Raw genomic sequence first — 21,770 nt, forward strand, 5'->3', positions numbered from 1 at the left:
TGAATATCAGGGGATCTCCAGCATTCAATATTAAGTTGTAATATTGAACTCTTACCAGGTCAATTAACGTTCCACGTATGATATATATTTTATGACTTGAAACCCTGAACCCTAAACGTAACTTCTGTCGACATTCTTAAGACCCAACAATTATCATGCGGCGTTTCCAAGCTTTTCCAAGGTCTCTGAATTCTTCGCCTTTCCCTTCTTTGTCCTCCGAACACTAACAACTGTTTTGATGCGCTGAAAGCCATGAAGGTATATCCACGAAAGGCCAAATACCGCTGCAAAGTTGAACGCTATGTAGGCCCAAAATATTGCCTACAGTAGGTAGAGTGAGTTAGAATACCCTAATCGATTACTTCGACAAAGACTTACAAAATCACGCCACTTGTGCGAGTAAAAGATATTGAATCCTCTCGCCTAGGTTCGCATGATAAATTAGTTTCTCTCCCACAAGTCTGGATAGATATGAAGACTTACGAATTGATTTCCAGTTGAGTACTGGCAGAATGAACACATCCCATTTCCTTCGTCTTCCACGTAGCCACCAGATTCCTGAGCAAAGACGCCAGCGTAGCCATGACAGGTCATTCCAGATGGGGGACTGAATTTAGCTTCCTCTCGACTCACACATCTGACCGGCTGGTTATAGACCAGAACGCCAAGGAAAGCCTCAAGCAGATAGTTGAATGGGGTAGTCCAATACATCCAAGATTTCCAGAAAGAGGGGAGAGCTGCATAAGGAACTACAACGCCGCAAAACGATACCACGAAGGTAAAGAATGCCGGTACTAGCAGCGACGCGAAGATCTCGTTAGGCGATAATGCGGCGATGAATTGTCCGAAGCCGACGTAGAATAGTTCGAAAAGTAGAATAAGAATATATGTGAATCCAGATGTGAAGGAATTGCGGGGGAAACCGACCCCCCAGTACCAGCAATTGAAGTATATGGAGCCTGCCACGATTGAATAAGGGATTTCGGGGAGGATGGCGCTCGTGGCAAATGCTGCCCAGGAATATATCTTGGCCTTGCCCTCGCGCGACTCATAAAGATTTCGGAAGTGGAGAAATCGAGGCTGGAGTTGCTGGATAAGTGGAGGACAGATGGTTAATGTCATAAACACTGAGAATAGTCTCGATTGCATGTCAATATAGCTGTGGCCAAGCTTCCAGAATGTGAAGGCATTGAAAAGGCCAGTGAAAATATGAAGCATAAATTTTCCCTTTACACAATTCTACTTAGCCCTTAAATATCTCTAGAAAGCAGGAAGATACTTACGAGAAGATACTCAGGCGAGCGCCAATAAGCCACAAAGGAGCGCTGGGTTGTAGCCATAATTTGTGTCCAAAGTGGCATAGCATATTCTCTGTCATCTTTGGTCTCATCACCAGTTTTTTGGCCACGCCGTGAGCGGACTATTTCTTCGACTTCTTTGGTACGAGTGTCATGTTCTTCACAACTAGCCCAAACATCGCCCCAATCTTTACCTCGATAATCCGGATTTCCAGCACCAATAACTTCAAGCATATACTGTATACATTAGTAATTATTCCAACTTTTCGTCAGACTTAGGTGGATGAATGATTATAACACACCTCGGCAGGATTAGCATCAAGTGCACATTTCTTGCCTCCATTCCTCTCAAAATAGTCTATCAAAGTCCGACAATCCCCGCCAAGCTCCCCATGATACACCACCCGCCCGCCGCTTTTCAGCAGTACAAGATCATCAAACTGTTCAAAAAGCACCGCCGAAGGTTGATGGATTGTGCACAAAACAGCTTGACCTGCATCAGCTAGTCGACGAAGGAACCGGACGATATTATACGCAGCAAGAGAGTCCAATCCAGAAGTTGGCTCGTCAAGAAAAAGAAGCAACTCGGGTTTGCTAGCAAGTTCGACGCCAATAGTAAGACGTTTCCGCTGCTCTTGGTTAAGCCCTACACTCCCAGAACCTACCGTCGCTCCAGCTATTGATCTCATTTCTAGCAGGTCGATGACCTTTTCACAATAATCATACTTTTCTTGCAGCGGAACTTCATGAGGCTGTCGCAGTTTGGCTGAGAATCTAAGACATTCGCGGACCGTCGCCGTAGGCTCGTGGACATCCATTTGCTCGGCAAACCCTGTCGCTCGCTGGAAGCTTTTTGGTAATGTTCTATCAAGAGTTAGATCATCTAATATCATGGTTTAACATATACGTGCCGGCCGTTAATCAGAAAGTCCCCCTTGACAACCCCGATATCAACTCTTTGAGCGAGAACATTGAGAAGAGTCGTTTTCCTAATAGAAATGTTAATATAAAGCTGAATCCACCTGGGTATCAATAAATATATGTTTCAGAATACCTACCCCGCTCCGGAAGCGCCCATCATCGCAGTGAGACGGCCTGGTTTAACATAGCCTTGCACATCGTTCAACAGTCGCTTTTGACCACCCTTGACAGGAATATCGTAGCTCACATGCTGCCAGGTAAATATGGCGGTATTCCTGGATATTCCTTCCACCTTGTGAGTAGAGTGAACAGAATCGCCATCGGCGTTTTCCGGATTTCGATACACATAATCGCTTGCCTCTTCATCACCTGGAACGGTCTTATTCTTGATAGCGTCATCGACATCTTTTGGAGCCTGACCACGGACGAAAACGGTCAAGGAGCTTCCCCCTTTGTTTGGTCTTTGCAACTCCATACCGATCATTGTCAAAGTAACAAATAATATGAACCAGGCAATAATAATGCCCAAATTCCGCCACAGATGAGATCGGGAGTACGTGTATGCTGCTTCTATGTAATTTGAACCTCTGACAACCGTTTGATCCGGCTGACTTCCCTGAATTAAACAGCTTTGATGCTGTGGACTGGTGTTTGGGCCTTCAGGAACCAGATATGGTGGAGTACACTGGATATTTAGGTTGTAAAATTCGTTACTCATTAGCGCCTCGAATGCATACTGGACTGGATTGATCCACATCAGCCATTTTAGCCAGGGATGCATTTTCCATGGAGGTATAAGGTATCCTATTGTATAGTCGCTGTAAATATTTGATCATTCATGATGGAGGGCGGATACATACCAGTGTAAACGATTAATGCTTGCAAGGCAACTCCAGTGATTCGAGTAGCTGGCGCCATTGTTAATATCTATACACTGGACCGATGCCGGCTATACATACCGACGTCAAGAGTCGAACAAAGTGCACCAAGACTTCGAAAAAATGAGTATATCGTCATAGTCAGCGTAAACAAAAATAGCACACTAATGAAGAACTGTGATGGCGTCCGTGATAGATTTGCCATACTGCCATAATATTAGCAACCTAACCTAGAGGCCTCAGAGGTTCGAATGGACGCACAAATATACGACTATATCGAACATGACAACTTGGATGAAGACTAGGGGCACGTCAACGACTACTTGAGCGAGAGCATAAGCAGAAGGTCGATAAAACGAGCTACAAATTCATTAGAATGTACTGTACAATACTTCCAGGTGCTCATCTTACAAGCTTTTGTGCTTCATCAATATTGGCCGACTGCCGAAGGTTGAAGTGAGCTCTGCAAGAGCCAACAGGGAATTGAAAAGAAGCAAAAAGAACATAACACCGCCTCTGGGGAAAACACCGGAACTGGAGGAAATATTAATATGTGAGATTTCATTCGACCGGCCTTAGGACACCCACCTTGTTGGTGGAAGATTGTAAAAGAGGCTCCCGACAATCAGGGCTTCGAACAATAACATGCACCATTTTCCATAGAGAGATTGTCTATCGCCTACCATAACCAAGAACTGGCGTCGTGTAAGAGCTAGTACTTGCTTGTGAAATGGAAGTGTGAAGTTTTTTTGCTTGATCTTGCCGCGAGCAGCTTCTCGTTCATGTTGCTGTTTCTCAAGCTTCTGCTCAAAATCGTTAATGTCCTGGATAGCATCTTTACGAACCTGACTATTGAGATATGCCTTTTCAAATTCCTCCGCCGTGCGTGGAATTCGCTCTTCCCAACCAGATTTGACTCTCCTGGCATGCGGATCACTGATAGATGTCAGGAAGTCCGGGGATGTCCAACGCGGAGGACATTGAAAGCCTAGACTCTCAAAGTATGCTCTAGCCTGGTCTGTTCGACCGAAATAGGCACAGCGTCCTTCTTCAATCAACACAACTTTGTCAAATAATTTATAAAGACCTTCCGCGGCCTGATACAAAGCAACCAAAGTTGAAACACGGGCCATGTTCGTCAGGCTCCGCAAGCTCTGGACATATTCTAAAGCTGTGCTTGCATCAAGGCCGCGGGTCGAGTTGTCCCAGCATTGAGTACTCGCCTTGGTGATCATCGCTTCGGCGATAGACACGCGCTTTTTTTCACCGCCAGATATGCCATGGATTAGCTCGTTTCCGACTTTTGTGTCCATGGTATGCTCTATCCAAAATAGCTTTGATATAGCGGCAAGAAAGGTCTTTTGGTAGTCTTTCCTGCTTTCTCCTGGATTACGTGATTCTTTTGCGGGGGTTCGAGTTTGCAGAGCAAATGATAGAGTCTGTTTAACCGTGAGAGTGGCGTAGTGTAAATCATCCTCGGGGTTATACGAGACTGCGACTATTAGCTGAGTAGTTCGTTTTAAGTGTCGTGGACTAACCTTCAGATCTAAACTGCTGAGCCATAGTCTTAGGGTCTGTTCCTCCATACGAAACGTCCCCTTCAATACTCTCATACCCGGCCCTCTGGTTTCCAATAGTTTTCAAAAATGTCGAGCATCCCGAGCCAGGCCTACCGAGAACGAGGAGCATTTCTCCCGGTCTTACACAACCCTGAACAGTTAGACTGTGTCAGAATAATTCATACCTAGCTATATAGAGGAAGAAGAAATACCGTAAAATCATGCAAGATGGTCTTTACCGGCGCCCTCGTCGTCGCCCCCTTTCGTCCTCGCGTAAGTAACCCTTTCACTAACCTCGGGAGTCCGAGAAACACATCCCCAACCGATGGCTGAAGCGCAGCGCCCAATCCAACGCCTTTCACTGAAAGATTCTTCCATACAACGCCAACATGTCGAGTCTTTTCCTCTTCCGACTGTTCCTGTCTCTCGCGCCCGAACATTCGTGACATTAGCCGCTGGATCTCCGCCCAGTCATCATCTTTTTCTCGCTCTCCGTCGCTGGTTTTCGTGGAGAAGATTCTGGATATTCCTAGAGGGGTATTATCATAGTTGTTGCTTTCACGTTGTTGCGAAGGCTTTGCCTGGTTGTTAGAGTTATTCTCTTCGAATCCATCATCTGCATGGTCGCTCGCGGTGCGAATCGGAGAGAATTGGGCTGGGGATTGAACATGGTTTTCGTTCAGGGTTGGTACGGTAGAATCATTAGAGCGTTTTGGGCTCGAAAATTGGGCCATAATAGTTTCTCTCGCGAGCATATGTTACTCAGCTTTCTCCTGGCCAAATACCAAGCTTGATCACTTGAATAACACAACCAAAATCACGACCATCATAATAGTACCGCCTTCTCTAGAAAGGAAAGAAAAGCCAAGGAAATAGAAACAACCGCGTCGAGGCTCTTATGAACCAATCGTCAATCCATCATCCACGATAAACCCACATTCCGCAACGGCTCCCCCATCGCTGTGAATTTGCTTTTCTTGGTTCGATCGGAGACAAGAGGATCATGACGTCACCGTTACAACACGCGTCAGACAAATCAATAAACTATTAGAATTCATAAATTTCTGTTAGTGGTTATGCAATGGTTATGAACAAGTCATAATTCTGATAAAAGGATTAAATACTTGCAGTTTTTATATATGAAAGAAACTATACTAAAACCCAACTAATTACGCCGCAGCTAGTTTCTGAACTACTGCATGTAATTTCTCCTTTTAAGTTAGATTTTATGGTGGGTCTACCTCTAGTTTATTTAGAAATAATAATTATGATGGTATTTTATACGTATTAAGATGAAGATATTTTTCCAAATGACCTAGTGTCCTTTTATTAATCAATACTAACATTTCAAGTGCATACAAGAGTAATTCTCAGGTGCACTGATTGAAAGAAATGAGAAAGTGACGAATACACATTACCAGTCATCAGAACTTGCTGCACTTACGCCGTGCATCCTGCATATCGCCAATCCTCATGGGCAGCCGGCTTTGCAGCACCGTGCTATTCTCGTTAAACCTCATCCCGTCATACCTCACCGTTGTCTTCCCCGTCACCTTCAAAATCTCATCAACCATGCAAACATCGTTTAACTGACTCGTGGGTAGTGCACCAAAGGCATTCACGACCTCAATTGGACTGAGTGTCACGCGACGTCCGAGTTCCCACCAGTTCCAGAACTGGACCAGGACGCAGATAATTGCCAATGTCATGAGGGACAACGCTCCGATTAGGAAACGGAAGTTTGATTGGAAGGTTAACACTGAAGATGTGCGTTTCACAGGACAATTTTGAGAGTTTTCGTTTGTGTACACACTGATCGAGGACCGGAAGAGATAGTCTTGCATAGCAGTAAGCACGTACTGAGTTGGATCAACCCATTCAAGACGGCATTTGCTGATGGCGGCCGGGTTGTATGCGGAGTTGTTGAACTGATAGAAAAGATCTGAAATGAGAAGGCCTGTGTGTAGGGAGATGTTGCGGGTTTGATCAATAACCAAGGAGACATTCGTTGCTAGCACGTCGGTCACAAAATCGTGGAGACCGAGCAGCGGGCCGGCGCCTTGCCCTTGTGTTGCTGTCGACTTGTCACCGTCCGACACATAGGTTTCAACTACGACAGGAGGATAGAGGTTTTCTGCATCGAGGGAAATGGTGTTGTTGTTTACTATGAAGGGGAACTCCACAGTAGCAGCCTGAATATTGCAATTCCAGCTGATAAGGGTTGCCGTGCAATTCTCGTCAACAGACGAGGAGGACAAAGTTGATAAATTGAGGACGGGAGAGCCGGTTGAATTCGAAGTCACCATTGTATTAATACCGAATACGAATGAGCCCTCGTTTTCTAACGTCGTTAGATCGAGTTTCGATGTCGTTGAGTAACAAGAGTAGTCAATTCCCGAGCCCCGTACTCTCCCCTGACAGGTACCGTCGCATTGGGAACCGGGACTTTGAATCGGCGAATTTAACCACCAGCCTCGAATTGCAGAGGTCGAATTGGGGTATGTAATAATCGTCCCTGTGGCAGCGTTCTGTACCGAGCCTATCCAACCGTCGGGGATCTTTGGTGCTATACTCAAAGTCAAGTCATCAGAAGTGGTAGTCTGACGAATTGTTGTGCTCGTTGACCGCTGCAATAATGGATTGTGCGCAACCTGGGCGACGATCACCAGCCACGATAGGAGAACCGCCCAACAGGCGGCTGCATTCGAGCGTAAAGTAGAAATGTACTTCAGGCCCAGTCCTTTATTCCATATACAATGCAGGCTCTCCAGCGAGGAACCATGACTGGCCGCCCTCCACCATATGACAGCAATGCTCATCGTCAGGAGCATGGTCAGGGAGCCGCTCCAGATGGACGAGAAGAAAGCCAGAAGAACAGCCGGGCTAATAGTCCATGAAGCGGCCGGCTTGTTGTTGGAGATGACCACAATAGCTGCCGCAGCTGTCATGGAGACTAACGCTATCAAGGTGAGCAGCATCGCGGGCCATGGAGCTCGAGGCACTCTGGACCCGCCAACAAATCCTTTGCCTTCGGACATTGCTGTAGAATCATATGTGTATGTTTCGGGTACTGACCAGTAAGTTAGTCAACGGTTATTGAGCTGGAAAGCTGAGACTGGAAGCGGCCTGATACATCGATCATATCAAATAAATTACGATGCATTCCTGATGACCACTCCGTATTCCTCTGTGCAAATAACGCCGGGATTGGCTTAACAAGGCGTTTTCTAGAACATTATGAAGGAACATCAAGATACCAGCTTCAGCACGAGGCTAGCGCTGAAAGCAGGCGACGCCCAAGGTGGGGGCAGGAACTCAAATACGAAGATCAGTTCACTCCTGAGTTCTACATCCGGCAGCGATCTACCGCGCCATCAACACACGGCTTGAGTGTTTTGACATAGTTGGCTATCTCCCGCAGCCGCATCCCCCCTTGGGTCTTGGGATGCTTGGCTCTCACTAGTTACTCGATCCTGGGGTGCCGCCTTGTCGCGAACTTGCGAAGACGCGGCAAGAGGGTAGGATTCGGCCAAAGACAGGGTGATTCATCTGATTCAGCTGTGCGCCTCTTAATATATTATGATCATTGGTTATTCGATGTTGATTCGACGTTAGGCCACCACAGACCTAAAATACTAATGTAGGTAAGCTTAATGACTCATACCCACTGAGGAGACTAAACTTGATTCGTGTATTGTCAGGGGCGAAATGGCATATTGATCTACTCATTAATCCTCCAGCGTCCTTAATAGTCAATGGTGGGCAGGGCTGGAACATATTTTGGCATCTCTAAATGAGGCTACATACTTAAAGTTGAACCTAGCAAAATGCGACATAAAAGTCATCATAGCCCATTACATTAATTGACACACTTTTTCCATTCATAGTCTCCATCTGAAAGCTCAACCTTGCCAATTAACTATCGCATGTATTAATAATTATCATCGTTTTAAAACTTCCCGATTGCGCTACCTTGTTGTTATTCAATTTCAATGGACTTCTCAAACATACAGCTTCTCTCGATCCTCTTATTCTATCTCTCTCTACCACTGGCGACCAATGCCACTCAAGTCTGCGCTATCATTGGCTCTGATGGACCTGTACATTGTCGCTCTTGTCCACATGTTACTTGCAAAATAATTACCACTATTCCTGTTGGGACCAAGCTGAATTTCACTAGCTATGCTGTTGGAGATTGCGCTGGGGATAACTGGTAAGTTGGCATTTTAAGATATAGAAAATTGTATATCTTGTTTATTTATGCCACCTAAAATATGCGTGTTCACTAATGTACGAAACCCTGTGAAAAGCACCTGGGATTTCACTCCAGACGATGATTGCTATGTGAGCGGTTTCTATACCAGTGGAAACTGCAATACCTGTGAGTACACCCTTATACTTCCTGGCCAAGCCGGCATATGCACAGTGATTAACATAGATCTGTGTCAGCGGAATTGCCCTTGTCCAATACGCCATCTACAACCCTGCCAACGACACCAAGTACAACATCCCAAGCAAAGCAGAGCTCGTCACAAAGCACTTCTTCAGAAGCTACTGCCACTCCTAGCTGGGCTCATGTGGTTACCACGACGATGTCACCAACAGCGTCTCCTACATCAGGGTCGAACAGCGTTAGTCTTGGAGTACCGCTCGTGGTGGGTATTTTGACAACAGGCATTGCTTCCTTCTTGTCGTGGGGTGTATAAAATAAATGTATTGTTAGTATTACCTGTTGTCTTTTTCTCCTTGAAAAAATTCTTAAAAATAAAATGATGCGGGCATAATTTGAAATTTATTTTATACAGAATCTATTGCCGCACCTCTCGGTATTGTTCCATACATATAGACTACCACGATTTTTCCACCGCATACAGTCTATTATCTCACCACCAGTGGTCGTAACATATTCATGAGGCGATTTAGACAAGTCTATACGTCTTCATTGTGTCTTGTTTAGTATATTGATTACATACATGTATAGATCATTACAAAAGAAGCAGGACTTCTTAGTAAAAGACATAACTTACTTACACATTACCTATTTCTCGTAGCTTTCTTCTATTGCGGGATTATAATCGGTTTCTTGATCGATATTAGCACGAGCCATGCCTTAATGAGTCCAAAGTCATCAACGAGGCTCCTTAATACTAAGATGCCAATTTTTAAAATAAACATTTACAACTCATTATTGAATTTCGGATTCGACTCATTGTAGGATGTGATCTATCCAACGCAGATCATCCTCAGAATAACATCATTTTATCCAACTAACTAGTTAGTGAATCCGTTCGATTGCGCCAATTTAGTGTTCATGCACCCCATATAGGGTTCACAGCTCCTTAGAAAGCCCCCCGTAAAAAGCGTTTCATGGAGACCATCGCTCCCTGGAGTGGTCTTCATAAAGGGAGTCACGTCTTAGAGTCCATTTCAGGTACGTCTATTCTTGAATATTTCACTTGCAGCAGACTTTTATATACCCTTTTGTGATTTTGGAAGTCCCGTTTTGTAATTCGAGTTTCTAGTTTTAGTGTCTTATCATTGTACAGAGTCTTGGTCTGCTTCGAGCAGAGGGTACCGATTTGGGCGAAGCCAGACTGCGTAACTATCCCTAGGACCGTAGATGGCCCTGGACTAACAAGAGAAAGGTCCGGTTAGTCATTCTGATAACTGAATCAAATATATAAATATATTAAATCGTTATCCTGGTTACTCATTATTTCTCAGGTGCATGGATTGAAAGAAATGAAAGTCAACAGCAAAATCATATATACATGTGGTAACTAAAATATATATACACGGTCGGGCAATCTCCCCCAACAACAATGCCACATACCCCAAACACCCTCCTAACGAATCCAGTATTTACTCTGAAATTTCCACCCGCTGTGCAACAACCACACCTTTATTATCACAGAGAACAAGCAAACTGTTGTCATCGACTGTCACTTCTCCCGCCCAATGACACTCCTTATGCACCGTCGTCTTCTCACCCCAGGTCTTTCCACCATCCTTACTTGTGACGACCTTGACATCGAAATGCTCCGAGTCAAAATTATCCTCCTTAGTCGAGAAACTAGCAACCAGCGTCTTTCCAACCAGAACAACCTGCGGAGCTGCCTCAGTAATCTTCCCCTCATTACTTGCGTAAACCTTGCCGCGGGGTTTATTCCATATCTTCCCATCATCATCGGACGTGACGGACGTAATTCCCGTGTTAGGCCCCAGGCTCTCAAACACAGCTATCATACTCTCCGACCCCTCCGCCAGCCTCGCGGCGCCCAGCATTCCATCGCGCTTCTGTACATCGCCTCCAGAAATCGTCAGCTCCTTGCCCCACGTCTTGCCTGCGTCCGAAGACCGGACAAGGATACTATTCTGATCCTTGCCATCAGTGCGTGTTTCCCTTGAGAAGAATAACAGCAAATCCCCATCCAACCCGTCCATCATAAACGGCTCCCAGAGGCCCAGACCAGTGGTATTAGTAGTCGCAACAGTACTCAGATTCGCCCACGACTTCCCGTTATCGTCGGATGAATACACTGAAATGATATGATGAATATAGTTTTTTCCAGACGCGTCACGCTTCGGGTTGCGGAACGCCAGTAGGATGCGGTCTGAGTCTGGCAGTTGGTGCAGATAGCAGTTGTTTGGTGTGTACTCTGTTTGGTTTTCGCTGAGGACAGTGCTCCAGGGGGACCAGGTGGTGCCATTGTCGGTCGATCGGACTGTTTGGATGGATAATATGCCGTCCTGCATGCCCTGGTAGCAGCCGAGTAGGGATTTGTCGTTGATGTAGGTGGCGCGTGGGTAGCTACCATTTCCCATCACGCTGGGCGAGCCGGAGATAGTGACGTTGGCGGCTGCGAGAGGGAGGAGGAGGGGGAGGAAGAGCGTAAGGAAAGGGAGAGTACACCGAAGTGAAGCCATCTTGAGAGCTTAGAGGTGGATATTGTCTGATGGTTGCATCGTGACATCAAGACGGGCAGGTTCTGCTCCTTATATAGTATTGTAGATCATCCGTTCTGGCCATAATTGCCAATCAGGACATCCTGAGCTGAAAGCGAGCATCATATCATTGGCCTTATTTGCAAATCAAGTAATATTCAGGCTGTAGGGCAAAAATAGAAATGCTGGACCTATCCCGCATGCCATCAGTCTTCAATCCTATCAATTGAGATTAAAGTCGTATTGGCATGTTGAAAATGGAAATGATGGACGGTATCCCGCATGTCATCAACATCAGCACTAATGGTGCCAAGGGCGTCATATTGCGCCTGTATATAAAGGCGCCAATAGTTCAGTGGAAGACCAATAATACCTGCTCATCATGCCGGTTGACATCTTTCTGCTATTTGTCGATCAGTAACGTACCTTCTAGCGCAGATCTAGAACCGGGTTAATCATATCATGTATTGAGTAAAGGGCCGATCTGCGGCGTTGATCCCGCACGGGCTGAAGCCTGAGGCTGCCCGTGGGTAGGCTATTTCCACAGCTAATGAATATTTCCACATCATATATATCAACTAATATCAGTTCCTCATGACTGCTCAAAAGTGTACTCAAGGTTGATTTATGGTGTGATACTAATGCCACAACCAAAATAATAACCATCGAGGCTAAGTAGAGTAGCTGGCTGCACTGAGATCCTTGGGCATACTGAGCTATGCCGAGAGTATATGTACATGTGTAGCTGAAAGAATATAACAAACGCTTATCAATTGATTACACGGCGGCACAAGTGACCGATCAAGGTAATTTGGTGTTATTTATAAAGTACATGTACATACGTGCATTATTGCTGAGTGCTGTATGGAGTAGGACAGGGAAAGTCGGGTAGTGATACCAATGGTCTCATCTTGCCTACTGCATCGGAATTTAAGCTCCGAGCATCAACATAAACTACTCACGCAACAAAGATATTTTTCAATATCACAAATTATGGGTACCGTTTTCATGATTTTTTGAGAACAGCATAGACAATATATCCCGTTCCAATCTCCAAACCTAACTATACACCCAAAACCTCATCTCTCACCTACAACGTACCGACACTATCCAGACAGCCATGCACATCGCATGCCTCATTCTCCATATCCATCTGTGTCGTCGAATATGCGGACGTCTTCGATGAGCATTGTTGAGGATGAGCGGACACTGGAGATGTGAGTAGATTCGCTTTGGGTAGAGGAGAGGGACAACGTACGTTCGAAGCCGAGGGTGGGCTCGGGCGCGAGATGGTGTTGAGGCGGTGCTGAGGCTTGGGGTAATGCCCCTGAGCAACCGAAGAATGGTGTCAGTCTAATGTCCTCGGTTTGTTGTTCTTCAGAGGCTTTATCACAGTCAGCAGACAGACTGTAGAGTCATAGAGGGAGGCTAGCTCAAAGCGGCCGGCGATAGTTGAGAATAGTAGTGACAAACAAACGTTGAAATATCGAAACTATCAAAGAAGCGGTAAAACTATCTGATAAACAGTACACCGACTTCTAGTTATGTGTGGAGGTTTATTTTCACCATATAATTTATCATTATTGCGTTTGTTGTTTCTTGGTACAAACTCAATTCGGTGTGGTTGAAGTAAACAATGACGATATATTTACTCATACATTCTCATATATATACACATATATGCATAACAAAAAGTCCATTCAATGTTCCATATTCATTATAATTCATATCATCCCAAAACTCCGTTGGAAATCCTCGCAGAAAAGTGCACGTTGCCGTGATGCAAATAATCGGGTATCGTTATCGTAATATAGGTATAAAGTATGCAAAGTATAAAGTATGCATGACACGCACTAATCGACCTCTTCCTCGTCCAGCTCCCGTCTCCGCCAGAAGAATAAGGCATGATTCTGGGCGGCCCAGATGGCCAGGCCGACAAGGGCCAGGACGATGAAGAGGATGATGATGATGACTGCGATGGCGACGTTTTCCTGCATTTTGTTGTTTTTTTGGGTCGGTTTGGTTGCAGGTGGAGGTCGGAGAGGGTGGGATGTATAGCTCTGTCTTGATGGAAGTTAGCATGACTTTTCTATGTGCTGCATTGGTGTAGAGTACTGACCAGATGCAGATGAATGACCAAGTTCGGTGAGCTTATCTCCAAGAAGCTTATCTTAGCTTATCGTGAGAATGTGCGACAGAGTTCGATGTCTTGGCAGGATAGTTGTAGTATGGGTAGTACAATATATACTTTATATATAGAATGTACAACGTGGTGGGGAGATGCAGACTGAGAATGCGTAAGGAGGAATGTAGGAAGATGGAAATGCACACAGCAGTAGCACGACGGAGGCCATATAAAAACATTTGTTGATGCCCAGCCATGGCATTTCCGCGGTGGCTGGGGTGTAGGTGGCTGGGCGGCCGCTGGTTGGTCAGAGCGGCCCAGCCTCTTTTCACTGTACGATAAGATAGCGATAACGATAAGATAGCGATAAGCTAGCTCTGTAAAACAAATAAGTATACACGTTCTTGTTGAGCCTCATTGTACAGAACAAACCTTGTCTCTGCTTTATTCTATCTGAAAGATCTGCTACACTACTCGTTTTTGATCATGTTTCTCCTCCCTTGGGTACTACCTGCCTTTGACAGATATTCTATGTCTATTTCTTTGAGTATACGAACTTCATCATCTAGCACGATGTCTTGCTTCCCTTGTTTACTTCGCAAGTGCATACCAACAATTACCTTGTCAAACAATTTTCTCCTTGATCTCTGGATATATTTACCCTCGACTCCTCACATCAAACATGCATCAGCCTGCTAGCTCAGAATTATAGAGCAACATACAGCTAATTAAATAAAGGCATACAATTAAATATACAATCCTTGCTTTCTCCATGTCCAAATCAACCACCCTCACAATCCCCCCCGCCCCTAATCCCGCACTCCTCAGATGCATCATCACTCATCCACTCAGAAAGATGCGAACAGCTACATACTCCAAACGACGCTGTCCGAATGAGCCCTCGTCAACAGCAGACTCCTCTCCTTACCAGACCATACACACAGCCCCACCCACCGCCCCATTGCCCTGGCACTGGCAATGTCACAAATGCAATCATATTTGGCGAATCGCCGTACGTCGGTGTCTGGGGTGCGGGCATGCCATGTGCACGAAGCGCGAGGGTGAGAGGGGGCGGGATTGTAGGATGGGGTTCGATTATGAGGGGTGGCAGCGGCGGTTTGCGTGGAGGGAGGTGAGACAAGAGGAGAAAGGAGAGGAGAGGATTATGACGTTGAGGCCAGGAAGAAGGCGGCTTGCGATGGTCCAGTCTGAGCAGAGGGTAAGGAAGTATAGTTGTTGGGAAGATTGTATGTATCCGAGTCAGTGTGCTCATGAGAGGGTGAGGTTCAAGGGTCGGTTGGAGACGATTAGGGAGGACGAGTATTGAGATGGTCTTGGGGGTTTTGGTTTATGTATATCTGAATTTGTTCTGTAGTCTAATTAGCCGTCTGTAATTGACTCGCGATTGATTAAAATTACATGCTTGACCAAGATGATAGTTTTGGCATATCAACCTAATATCTTTAGTCCACCCTTCGTGTATCCTTGTTTCTTCACCCCATCGCCCTTTGGTTTGCTTCCCCCATGTCCACCACCTCCCTTTCCTCCATGATTTCTGCCCTTCTTCCCCCTCTTATCCCGTGAGTCGACCGATGCCGGCCGGACTTCTGTCATAGCTCGTCTTAGCAAAACCGGATGCGAGCCGATATATTTCCCCTGCATCTCTCGAGCAGCCTTGAAATAGTCGTCGCCATCGCTGAAACTGACAAACCCATACCCCTTGCTCTTCTCTGTCCGTTTATCACGAATGACACGCGCTTTCTGAACAGATGGATATTTCGCAAACGCTTTCTTCAAGGAGTCATCTGTAACCTCGCCAGCAAGATTACCCACAAAGAGACGGAAATGCGCTGGGTCCCATTCTAGCAGCGTACTGTCAGTCCACGTCTGGCCGCCGCCGGATCTGAAAACTGTTTTTGCTCCAGCCTCCTTCCCGGCCGTGGGTGTTGGTGTGGAGGAGGCAGATACGTTGTGCGACGAAGGGGTCGAGTTTGCGCCCGTCGCAAGCGCGCCGGCTCGGCCTGGTGCTTTTGCCTGTGCAACAACATCGCCCTCTCTACCCATGTATGCGCTCTGCCATTGTGCGATTTGAGCTTCTGTTTCTGGATCCACGCCGCTGTCGCGTCCGTAGCCTTTTCGCTCCTGGCCGGGTAACGGGAATGGGTTGGCTATATGAGGAGCTGGCCCTGCGCCATAGCTGTTGTTGTCGCCGTATGAGGACTGACCGTAGTATGATGCTCCGGATTGATATGACTGTTGCTGGTTCTGATATGTCTCCTGATAGCCCGACGCAGCGCCCTCGTAGGCACTGGACGACTGAGGCGGGGCCGAAACAGCAGGACTGCTCGTACGATATGGCTGGTTCGAGGCTACGGCACGAGGCGCAAACGCTGTGAATGGTCGCGAGGCTGCTGGTTTCGCATAGCTACTGCCGGTGGAAGCGCCATAAGTGGTGCGGGGAGACGAGTATGACGGTGCCGCAGAGTAGGCGGGCTTGAAGGATGACGATGCCGCGCTCGAAGAGGCTGGGGGCCGTGGTGGCAGAGAAGCAGGTTGTTTGAGACCTGGAGGTGGTGGCAACGACATGATGAACGACTCGCTCCTCCAATGCACAAACGAGCAGCTGACAGTAAAAGACGTACCTAGCAGGCTGACCAGCTACGCCAAGAAGTGATCTCACTTCTGGATCAGTGGTGAGCAGAATTCAGAGGGCGTGAATGGCGAATGACAAGAAAAAGCTGCACAGTCGGCAGGTTCGAACGACGTCGAGATTGGTCCGGCCCGTTCTGCCTGTGTGTGGGCGGTGCCGCGATCAATGAAAAGATCAAGTCACGGGATCTCGGATAAATGATTCTGCGGCCGCTCCCCATCTGGCTAGTCTGGGAATGCAGTGGCGCTGACTCAGCAGTCCCCCCACGTTCTCCCACGCTGACCGAGAAGAGCAGTCCAGATTCATTATTAATTAACCTCGGGAGGTGCTAGAGAATTGTGCCGCCGGGCTCAAGCTCTGGGTAATAATCATGATAATGCCGCAAATCATCCGCGAATACGCTAGTTCGAGCTACGGACTGTTGGCGATTGAGCGGCATGGAGGGGCTCACCGGCGTCGACATTTGCTGCCCCTCCAGCGTGCCAGAGCTCCAACATGCCCCGCTACAAGCACACTTTATGGCTAGCTCAGTATCGCGCTGCTTTTCTCCCGGACAAGAGTGTTCCGGCCAGGGCTCCGTCGAGGGTTATATCCGCGTTTCGGCTATTGAGAGACTACTCTCTTCAACATTGACTGCAGTGAGCGTAGTGAGTGTACTGAAGGTAGGGGGACAGCGTCACGCAGAGAGATAGTCTGCGTCATAGGCTCATCGACGTGCCCCGCCACTGCAATCAGGTTGCAAGTTGCAGCCAGCGACTACTGGTCATTAGTACTAGTAACTGCTCAGACTTCCGCAGCCTCCGTGGAACCATCAATTCCCGTGAGGCTAATTGTAGTAATCAGTACTAATCATCAGTAGTAATCCGTCTAGTAATCAGAATAGCCGTAGTTGCCTCTCTGGTCACCGGACTGGCCAGAAACAAACCGGGCTTACTTCTTGCCTTAACCCGCTGCTCCGCTTCCTCCCTTCTTTTTTCCCCCTCACACCCCAAGCTTGCTCTCTCTATCTCCATCGCGGCTGCAGTCTGTGGAATACATCCTACAGACTTCTTCTTCTGCAAGCCTTTGCTTATACCAAACCGTGCTCTCGACTTTTACTGAAAGTGTCGTCATGGCGCAAGCAGTGTGAGTATTTATCATCACCACCGTGTGACCCCGCCATCCGGCATCCAGCTGTTGCCGCAGAATCTTCCTCCTTGCAGGTGGTAAAGCGTTAGCATTCGTGATGAAGTTCTCTTCATCGGATGGCTAGAAGACAATGTTGCTATTGGGAATTGACTACAATGGGGGCTTTCTCGTGATGGGCTATTCCCGATGGCAGTGTTTTTACACCTCTCTTCCTTTTCTTTCCTTTCTCTATCTCTCCCTCGCTCTCTCACTTCCTTTCTCTCTAGCATGATCAATTGACTGACTTAGAGCCCGCCTTGCCGGCATTAATGTCGGCGCTCCGGCGCGGTCTGTTCCCAGTGGTGATTTTGGCCTCATTGGTTTGGCCGTCATGGGCCAGAACCTGATTCTGAACGCGGCCGACCATGGCTTCACAGTCGTTGCCTACAACCGTACAGTCGCCAAGGTTGACCGCTTCCTCGAGAACGAGGCCAAGGGTGCGTTAAGGGACGCGAGCAATTGCATGATCGTGTATCTGACTCTAAACAGGCAAGTCGATCGTCGGTGCTCACTCCATTGAGGAATTTGTCTCCAAGCTCAAGAAGCCCCGTCGTATGATGCTCCTCGTCATGGCCGGAAAGCCCGTTGACGACTTCATTGAGGCCCTCCTGCCATATGTCGAGGCTGGCGATATCATCATCGACGGTGGAAACTCGCACTTCCCCGACTCCAACCGCCGCTCCAAATACCTCGCTGCTAAGGGCATTCGCTTTGTCGGCACTGGTGTCTCCGGTGGTGAGGAGGGTGCTCGCTACGGTCCCTCTCTCATGCCTGGTGGTAACGAGGAGGCCTGGCCATACATCAAGGACGTTTTCCAGAGCATCGCTGCCAAGAGTGACGGTGAACCCTGCTGTGACTGGGTCGGTGACGAAGGTGCTGGCCACTACGTCAAGATGGTTCACAATGGTATTGAATACGGTGACATGCAATTGATTACCGAGGTGAGATCCAACTGCTGCCTAATCTTAGACCTACATCTAATATGCCCTCAGGCCTACGATATCTTGAAGCGCGGTCTCGGCCTCACCCCCAACGAGATTGGTGAGGTCTTCGCCAAGTGGAACACTGGTGTCTTGGACTCGTTCCTAATTGAGATCACCCGGGACATTCTCAAATACAATGACGACGACGGAACTGCCCTCGTCGAGAAGATCCTCGACAAGGCCGGCCAGAAGGGTACTGGCAAGTGGACCGCCATCAACGCCCTCGATCTTGGCATGCCCGTCACCCTGATCGGTGAGGCTGTCTTCTCTCGATGCCTCAGCGCCATCAAGGACGAGCGTATCCGTGCCAGCGCCGTTCTCCGCGGTCCCACCCCCAAATTTGAAGGTGACAAGCAGACCTTCATCGACAACCTTGAACAGGCTTTGTACGCCTCCAAGATTATCTCCTATGCCCAAGGTTTCATGCTTATTCAGGACGTAAGTTGCTAGTGTTTTATTACATGGATGTCTACTGACTGGTTGTACAGGCTGCCAAAGAATATGGCTGGAAATTGAACAAGCCCTCGATCGCTCTCATGTGGCGCGGCGGATGCATTATCCGCTCTGTTTTCTTGAAAGACATCACCAGCGCATACCGCAAGAACCCCAACCTTGAGAACCTGCTCTTCGACGACTTTTTCAACAAGGCCATTCACAAGGCCCAGGACGGCTGGAGAGACATTGTCAGCAAGGGCGCTCTCTGGGGCATCCCTACCCCTGCCTTCAGCACCGCACTCAGCTTCTACGATGGCTACCGCACCAGAGACCTGCCCGCCAACTTGCTGCAAGCGCAGCGTGATTACTTCGGCGCCCACACCTTCCGCATCAAGCCCGAGTTTGCCAGCGCCAACTTCCCCGACGGCAAGGACATCCACGTCAACTGGACCGGCCGTGGCGGCAACGTGTCTGCTTCAACCTATATTGCTTAGACTCGCTGCGCTGATAGGGTAGCCTTCAAACCAGAACTAAACTAAAAAACTACGAGTAATATTGCGTGTGCAAAATGGAATATATGATTAGAATTTGACTTACTATGGACGTGTCTGTCTACCCTGTATTTAGACGCAGTAACACAACACAACAACGAATGGATATATTGGTTTTGTCTATAATTTCTCCTTCATTCCACATCTCTATATAACATTTGAAATATAGTTAAGTTTGAAATATATAAATTAGAACACATGTATGTAAGAGTTGGTCCGCGCTAGCCCGATCAGGCCGGCAAGGACCCTGCCGCGCTGGCCTGGCCAATGACGGCGGCGCTGCTCCTGCGTCGCATGTCCAGAGCGGCCATCAATCCATCATCTCACTGCTTTCCCTCGCAGCCTCAATCACTCTCTCTGCTTCCTGCCACCAAGGAAGCGCTCTGCTTTTGTCGCTGCTCTTTTGCCGATCATCTTTTCCGGAATCAGTGACTTTGCGAGTTTGATTCTTATAATTACTTTCCTCTTTTTCTTCATCCTTTTTTCTTTCTATTTCAAGTCCATTTTACGTCACTCATTCACCAATTTGTTATTGTTTCCTCTTCTTCTTCTGCGCTTCGCTTCTTCTCTTGCTGCATCCACACCAGATTCCGAGCTTTCGATTGAACTATAAGTCTACCCTGCTTTGATTCATGACCGCCGGGTTTCATCGCCTGAACAGTCACAAGCGCTAGATCGGACAAGGACAGCAGCTTGGGCTGTCTTCGCTCCACCCATCTGTCCGGGCACCGAAACCAGTGATAATCATGGCGGATAGCAAGCGCCAGAGTGTCGGTGGCAAGACACAGAGCCAGCAATCCGGCGGCTCTCCGACAGCTATGATTCCCACGGAGGAGGCATTGAGCAAGGCAATCGGCGGACGGTAGGCAGACTCCTCACCTCATAATTTGAACCCATACTTTGAATTCAGCATCGCCAGGTTACTCATCTATGTAGTATACGGGTCACAACCGCTGCCCCCAACGCCTCGACTCTCGAAGGTACCTTGTTCACTGCCTGCCCCATCACCAACCTCGTTGCGATCAACACATCGAACCAATCATCAAGCCCCACAAGTGCCCAGCAGGCCGGCGATTTCCATATTATACCCATCTCTCGCATCCAATCCTTCCAACTTATTTCTCTCGCGCCGTCCAGCTCTGACGGTGTCTCTTTCACAACCGCCTCCCCTTCAATCCACGCGCTTGACACGCGTGCCTTGAAGTCTCGTGAGGCCGCTGCAATCACCAAGGTATTAGAGGGCGAAACCCGACGGGGCAAGGGCGTGACGCGGGAAGCGCAGGATATCTTCGATGCATTCAGCCGCACTATGCCTGCGAGATGGGATGGCACTAGTATCGTGATTGCAGACGCAGTGGTGATTTCCAAACCGTATCGTGTCGACGACTGCAAAGCCCTAGTTGCAGGGGACTCCGCAGCCTTGACTCGCGTTCGCAAGGTGGTATGTATATAGTCGATTCCTGTTGATTTTTCATAATCTTACCTTCCCTGTAGTTGGAAATGGAGCGCAAGAAGATCGAGCTTCGCAATGCTAGTACTACAATCGGTAACACCAACCATTTTACTCGCAACGCCGCCCAGAATAAAGATCGTGTCGCTGTTCCCGGCCGCCTTGATTCTCCCACCCCAAGGAAAGGGGGCTAAAAATATCAAGCCTGTTCAACTACTTAAACTCTTGAGGTCGACAGGCTCCCCGATAGGAATGGAATTATCTCTCCTATGGAGTATAACGAAGGAATCAAAATGTAATCGATGGTCTTAACCCCGTCGAGCTTATTAATAGGAAAAGAGGGGTATCACTTTAAACTGCTAAAAGATAAGCCCAGCATGGAGTTGGATGATGGAGCCGGGAACGATGATGGTTTCTATGTGGCCGCCGACACTAGACTATTTGACGTATGCGTATGTCAGTGCACTAGCCCCGAATTATTAAATCAGTCATGTATCTGGAGGAGAACCGATTCTCGAGATATATCATATAACACAGTTATTTCCACATCATGATATCCGTTGATAAGACTGCGCTATGTATACTTGTATGTAGTGAGTAGCTCTCAACTAGTCAAGGAGCTTAATAGTCAACGGGTGTGTTGATATCAACGCTTGGGGTTATGATAACATGGTCTAGATTCTTAGGGATTAATTCTATACAGATTTAACCCAACAGATCTAATATCAGTGTCGGAATTTATATTTGCCTAAGGTACTAGACCACGTGTAGAGTAAATGCCCTTTTCCTGCACAGGGTTATACTCTAT

At 47.5% G+C, this 21,770-nt stretch overlaps 9 protein-coding genes across 9 annotated transcripts; 4 read left to right on the forward strand and 5 right to left on the reverse strand.

Moving 5' to 3' along the window:
- Window positions 1–79: 79 nt before the first annotated feature.
- Window positions 80–5,568, reverse strand: BGW36DRAFT_462146 (putative ABC transporter). Its single transcript, XM_046222157.1, has 14 exons — window positions 4,869–5,568; window positions 4,636–4,807; window positions 3,686–4,589; window positions 3,509–3,631; window positions 3,359–3,457; window positions 3,179–3,303; window positions 3,080–3,127; window positions 2,357–3,023; window positions 2,210–2,287; window positions 1,601–2,162; window positions 1,284–1,535; window positions 484–1,227; window positions 379–423; window positions 80–321 (listed from the first exon to the last, which is right to left on the reverse strand). Exons 1-14 carry the CDS (start codon window positions 5,409–5,411, stop codon window positions 154–156), a joined length of 4,530 nt encoding a protein of 1,509 aa, XP_046071179.1. The 5' UTR covers window positions 5,412–5,568; the 3' UTR covers window positions 80–153.
- Window positions 5,569–6,080: 512 nt separating this feature from the next.
- On the reverse strand, window positions 6,081–7,694 carry BGW36DRAFT_297717 (uncharacterized protein; the record flags this gene model as incomplete). Its single annotated transcript, XM_046211375.1, has 1 exon — window positions 6,081–7,694. One exon carries the CDS (start codon window positions 7,692–7,694, stop codon window positions 6,081–6,083), a length of 1,614 nt encoding a protein of 537 aa, XP_046071180.1.
- A 769-nt stretch (window positions 7,695–8,463) lies between these two features.
- BGW36DRAFT_380505 (uncharacterized protein) lies at window positions 8,464–9,672 on the forward strand. The gene is made up of 4 exons (XM_046216343.1): window positions 8,464–8,869; window positions 8,967–9,037; window positions 9,106–9,374; window positions 9,462–9,672. Exons 1-3 carry the CDS (start codon window positions 8,649–8,651, stop codon window positions 9,360–9,362), a joined length of 549 nt encoding a protein of 182 aa, XP_046071181.1. The 5' UTR covers window positions 8,464–8,648; the 3' UTR covers window positions 9,363–9,374; window positions 9,462–9,672.
- Window positions 9,673–10,368: 696 nt separating this feature from the next.
- Window positions 10,369–12,048, reverse strand: BGW36DRAFT_380506 (Sialidase). The gene has a single exon (XM_046216344.1). The coding sequence runs from the start codon at window positions 11,581–11,583 to the stop codon at window positions 10,519–10,521; it is 1,065 nt and encodes a 354-aa protein (XP_046071182.1). The 5' UTR covers window positions 11,584–12,048; the 3' UTR covers window positions 10,369–10,518.
- Window positions 12,049–12,560: 512 nt separating this feature from the next.
- Window positions 12,561–13,598, reverse strand: BGW36DRAFT_408179 (uncharacterized protein; the record flags this gene model as incomplete). Its single annotated transcript, XM_046219073.1, has 3 exons — window positions 12,561–12,810; window positions 12,860–13,008; window positions 13,456–13,598. The coding sequence occupies 3 exons, from the start codon at window positions 13,596–13,598 to the stop codon at window positions 12,692–12,694; spliced, it is 411 nt and encodes a 136-aa protein (XP_046071183.1). The 3' UTR covers window positions 12,561–12,691.
- A 774-nt stretch (window positions 13,599–14,372) lies between these two features.
- On the forward strand, window positions 14,373–15,114 carry BGW36DRAFT_183401 (uncharacterized protein). The gene has a single exon (XM_046209738.1). The coding sequence runs from the start codon at window positions 14,499–14,501 to the stop codon at window positions 15,051–15,053; it is 555 nt and encodes a 184-aa protein (XP_046071184.1). The 5' UTR covers window positions 14,373–14,498; the 3' UTR covers window positions 15,054–15,114.
- Window positions 15,115–15,175: 61 nt separating this feature from the next.
- Window positions 15,176–16,312, reverse strand: BGW36DRAFT_360099 (uncharacterized protein; the record flags this gene model as incomplete). The annotated part of the gene is made up of 1 exon (XM_046214137.1): window positions 15,176–16,312. The coding sequence occupies one exon, from the start codon at window positions 16,310–16,312 to the stop codon at window positions 15,176–15,178; it is 1,137 nt and encodes a 378-aa protein (XP_046071185.1).
- A 1,175-nt stretch (window positions 16,313–17,487) lies between these two features.
- Window positions 17,488–19,455, forward strand: BGW36DRAFT_428266 (putative 6-phosphogluconate dehydrogenase Gnd1; the record flags this gene model as incomplete). Its single annotated transcript, XM_046220523.1, has 5 exons — window positions 17,488–17,501; window positions 17,793–17,980; window positions 18,033–18,484; window positions 18,536–18,964; window positions 19,015–19,455. 5 exons carry the CDS (start codon window positions 17,488–17,490, stop codon window positions 19,453–19,455), a joined length of 1,524 nt encoding a protein of 507 aa, XP_046071186.1.
- An 803-nt stretch (window positions 19,456–20,258) lies between these two features.
- Window positions 20,259–21,156, forward strand: BGW36DRAFT_360101 (anticodon-binding domain-containing protein; the record flags this gene model as incomplete). The annotated part of the gene is made up of 3 exons (XM_046214138.1): window positions 20,259–20,374; window positions 20,449–20,953; window positions 21,007–21,156. 3 exons carry the CDS (start codon window positions 20,259–20,261, stop codon window positions 21,154–21,156), a joined length of 771 nt encoding a protein of 256 aa, XP_046071187.1.
- Between the last annotated feature and the right edge of the window lie 614 nt (window positions 21,157–21,770).

Source organism: Talaromyces proteolyticus (genome assembly GCF_021365285.1).
Source record: "Talaromyces proteolyticus strain PMI_201 chromosome Unknown BGW36scaffold_7, whole genome shotgun sequence".
NCBI classification, from domain to species: Eukaryota; Fungi; Ascomycota; class Eurotiomycetes; order Eurotiales; family Trichocomaceae; genus Talaromyces; species Talaromyces proteolyticus.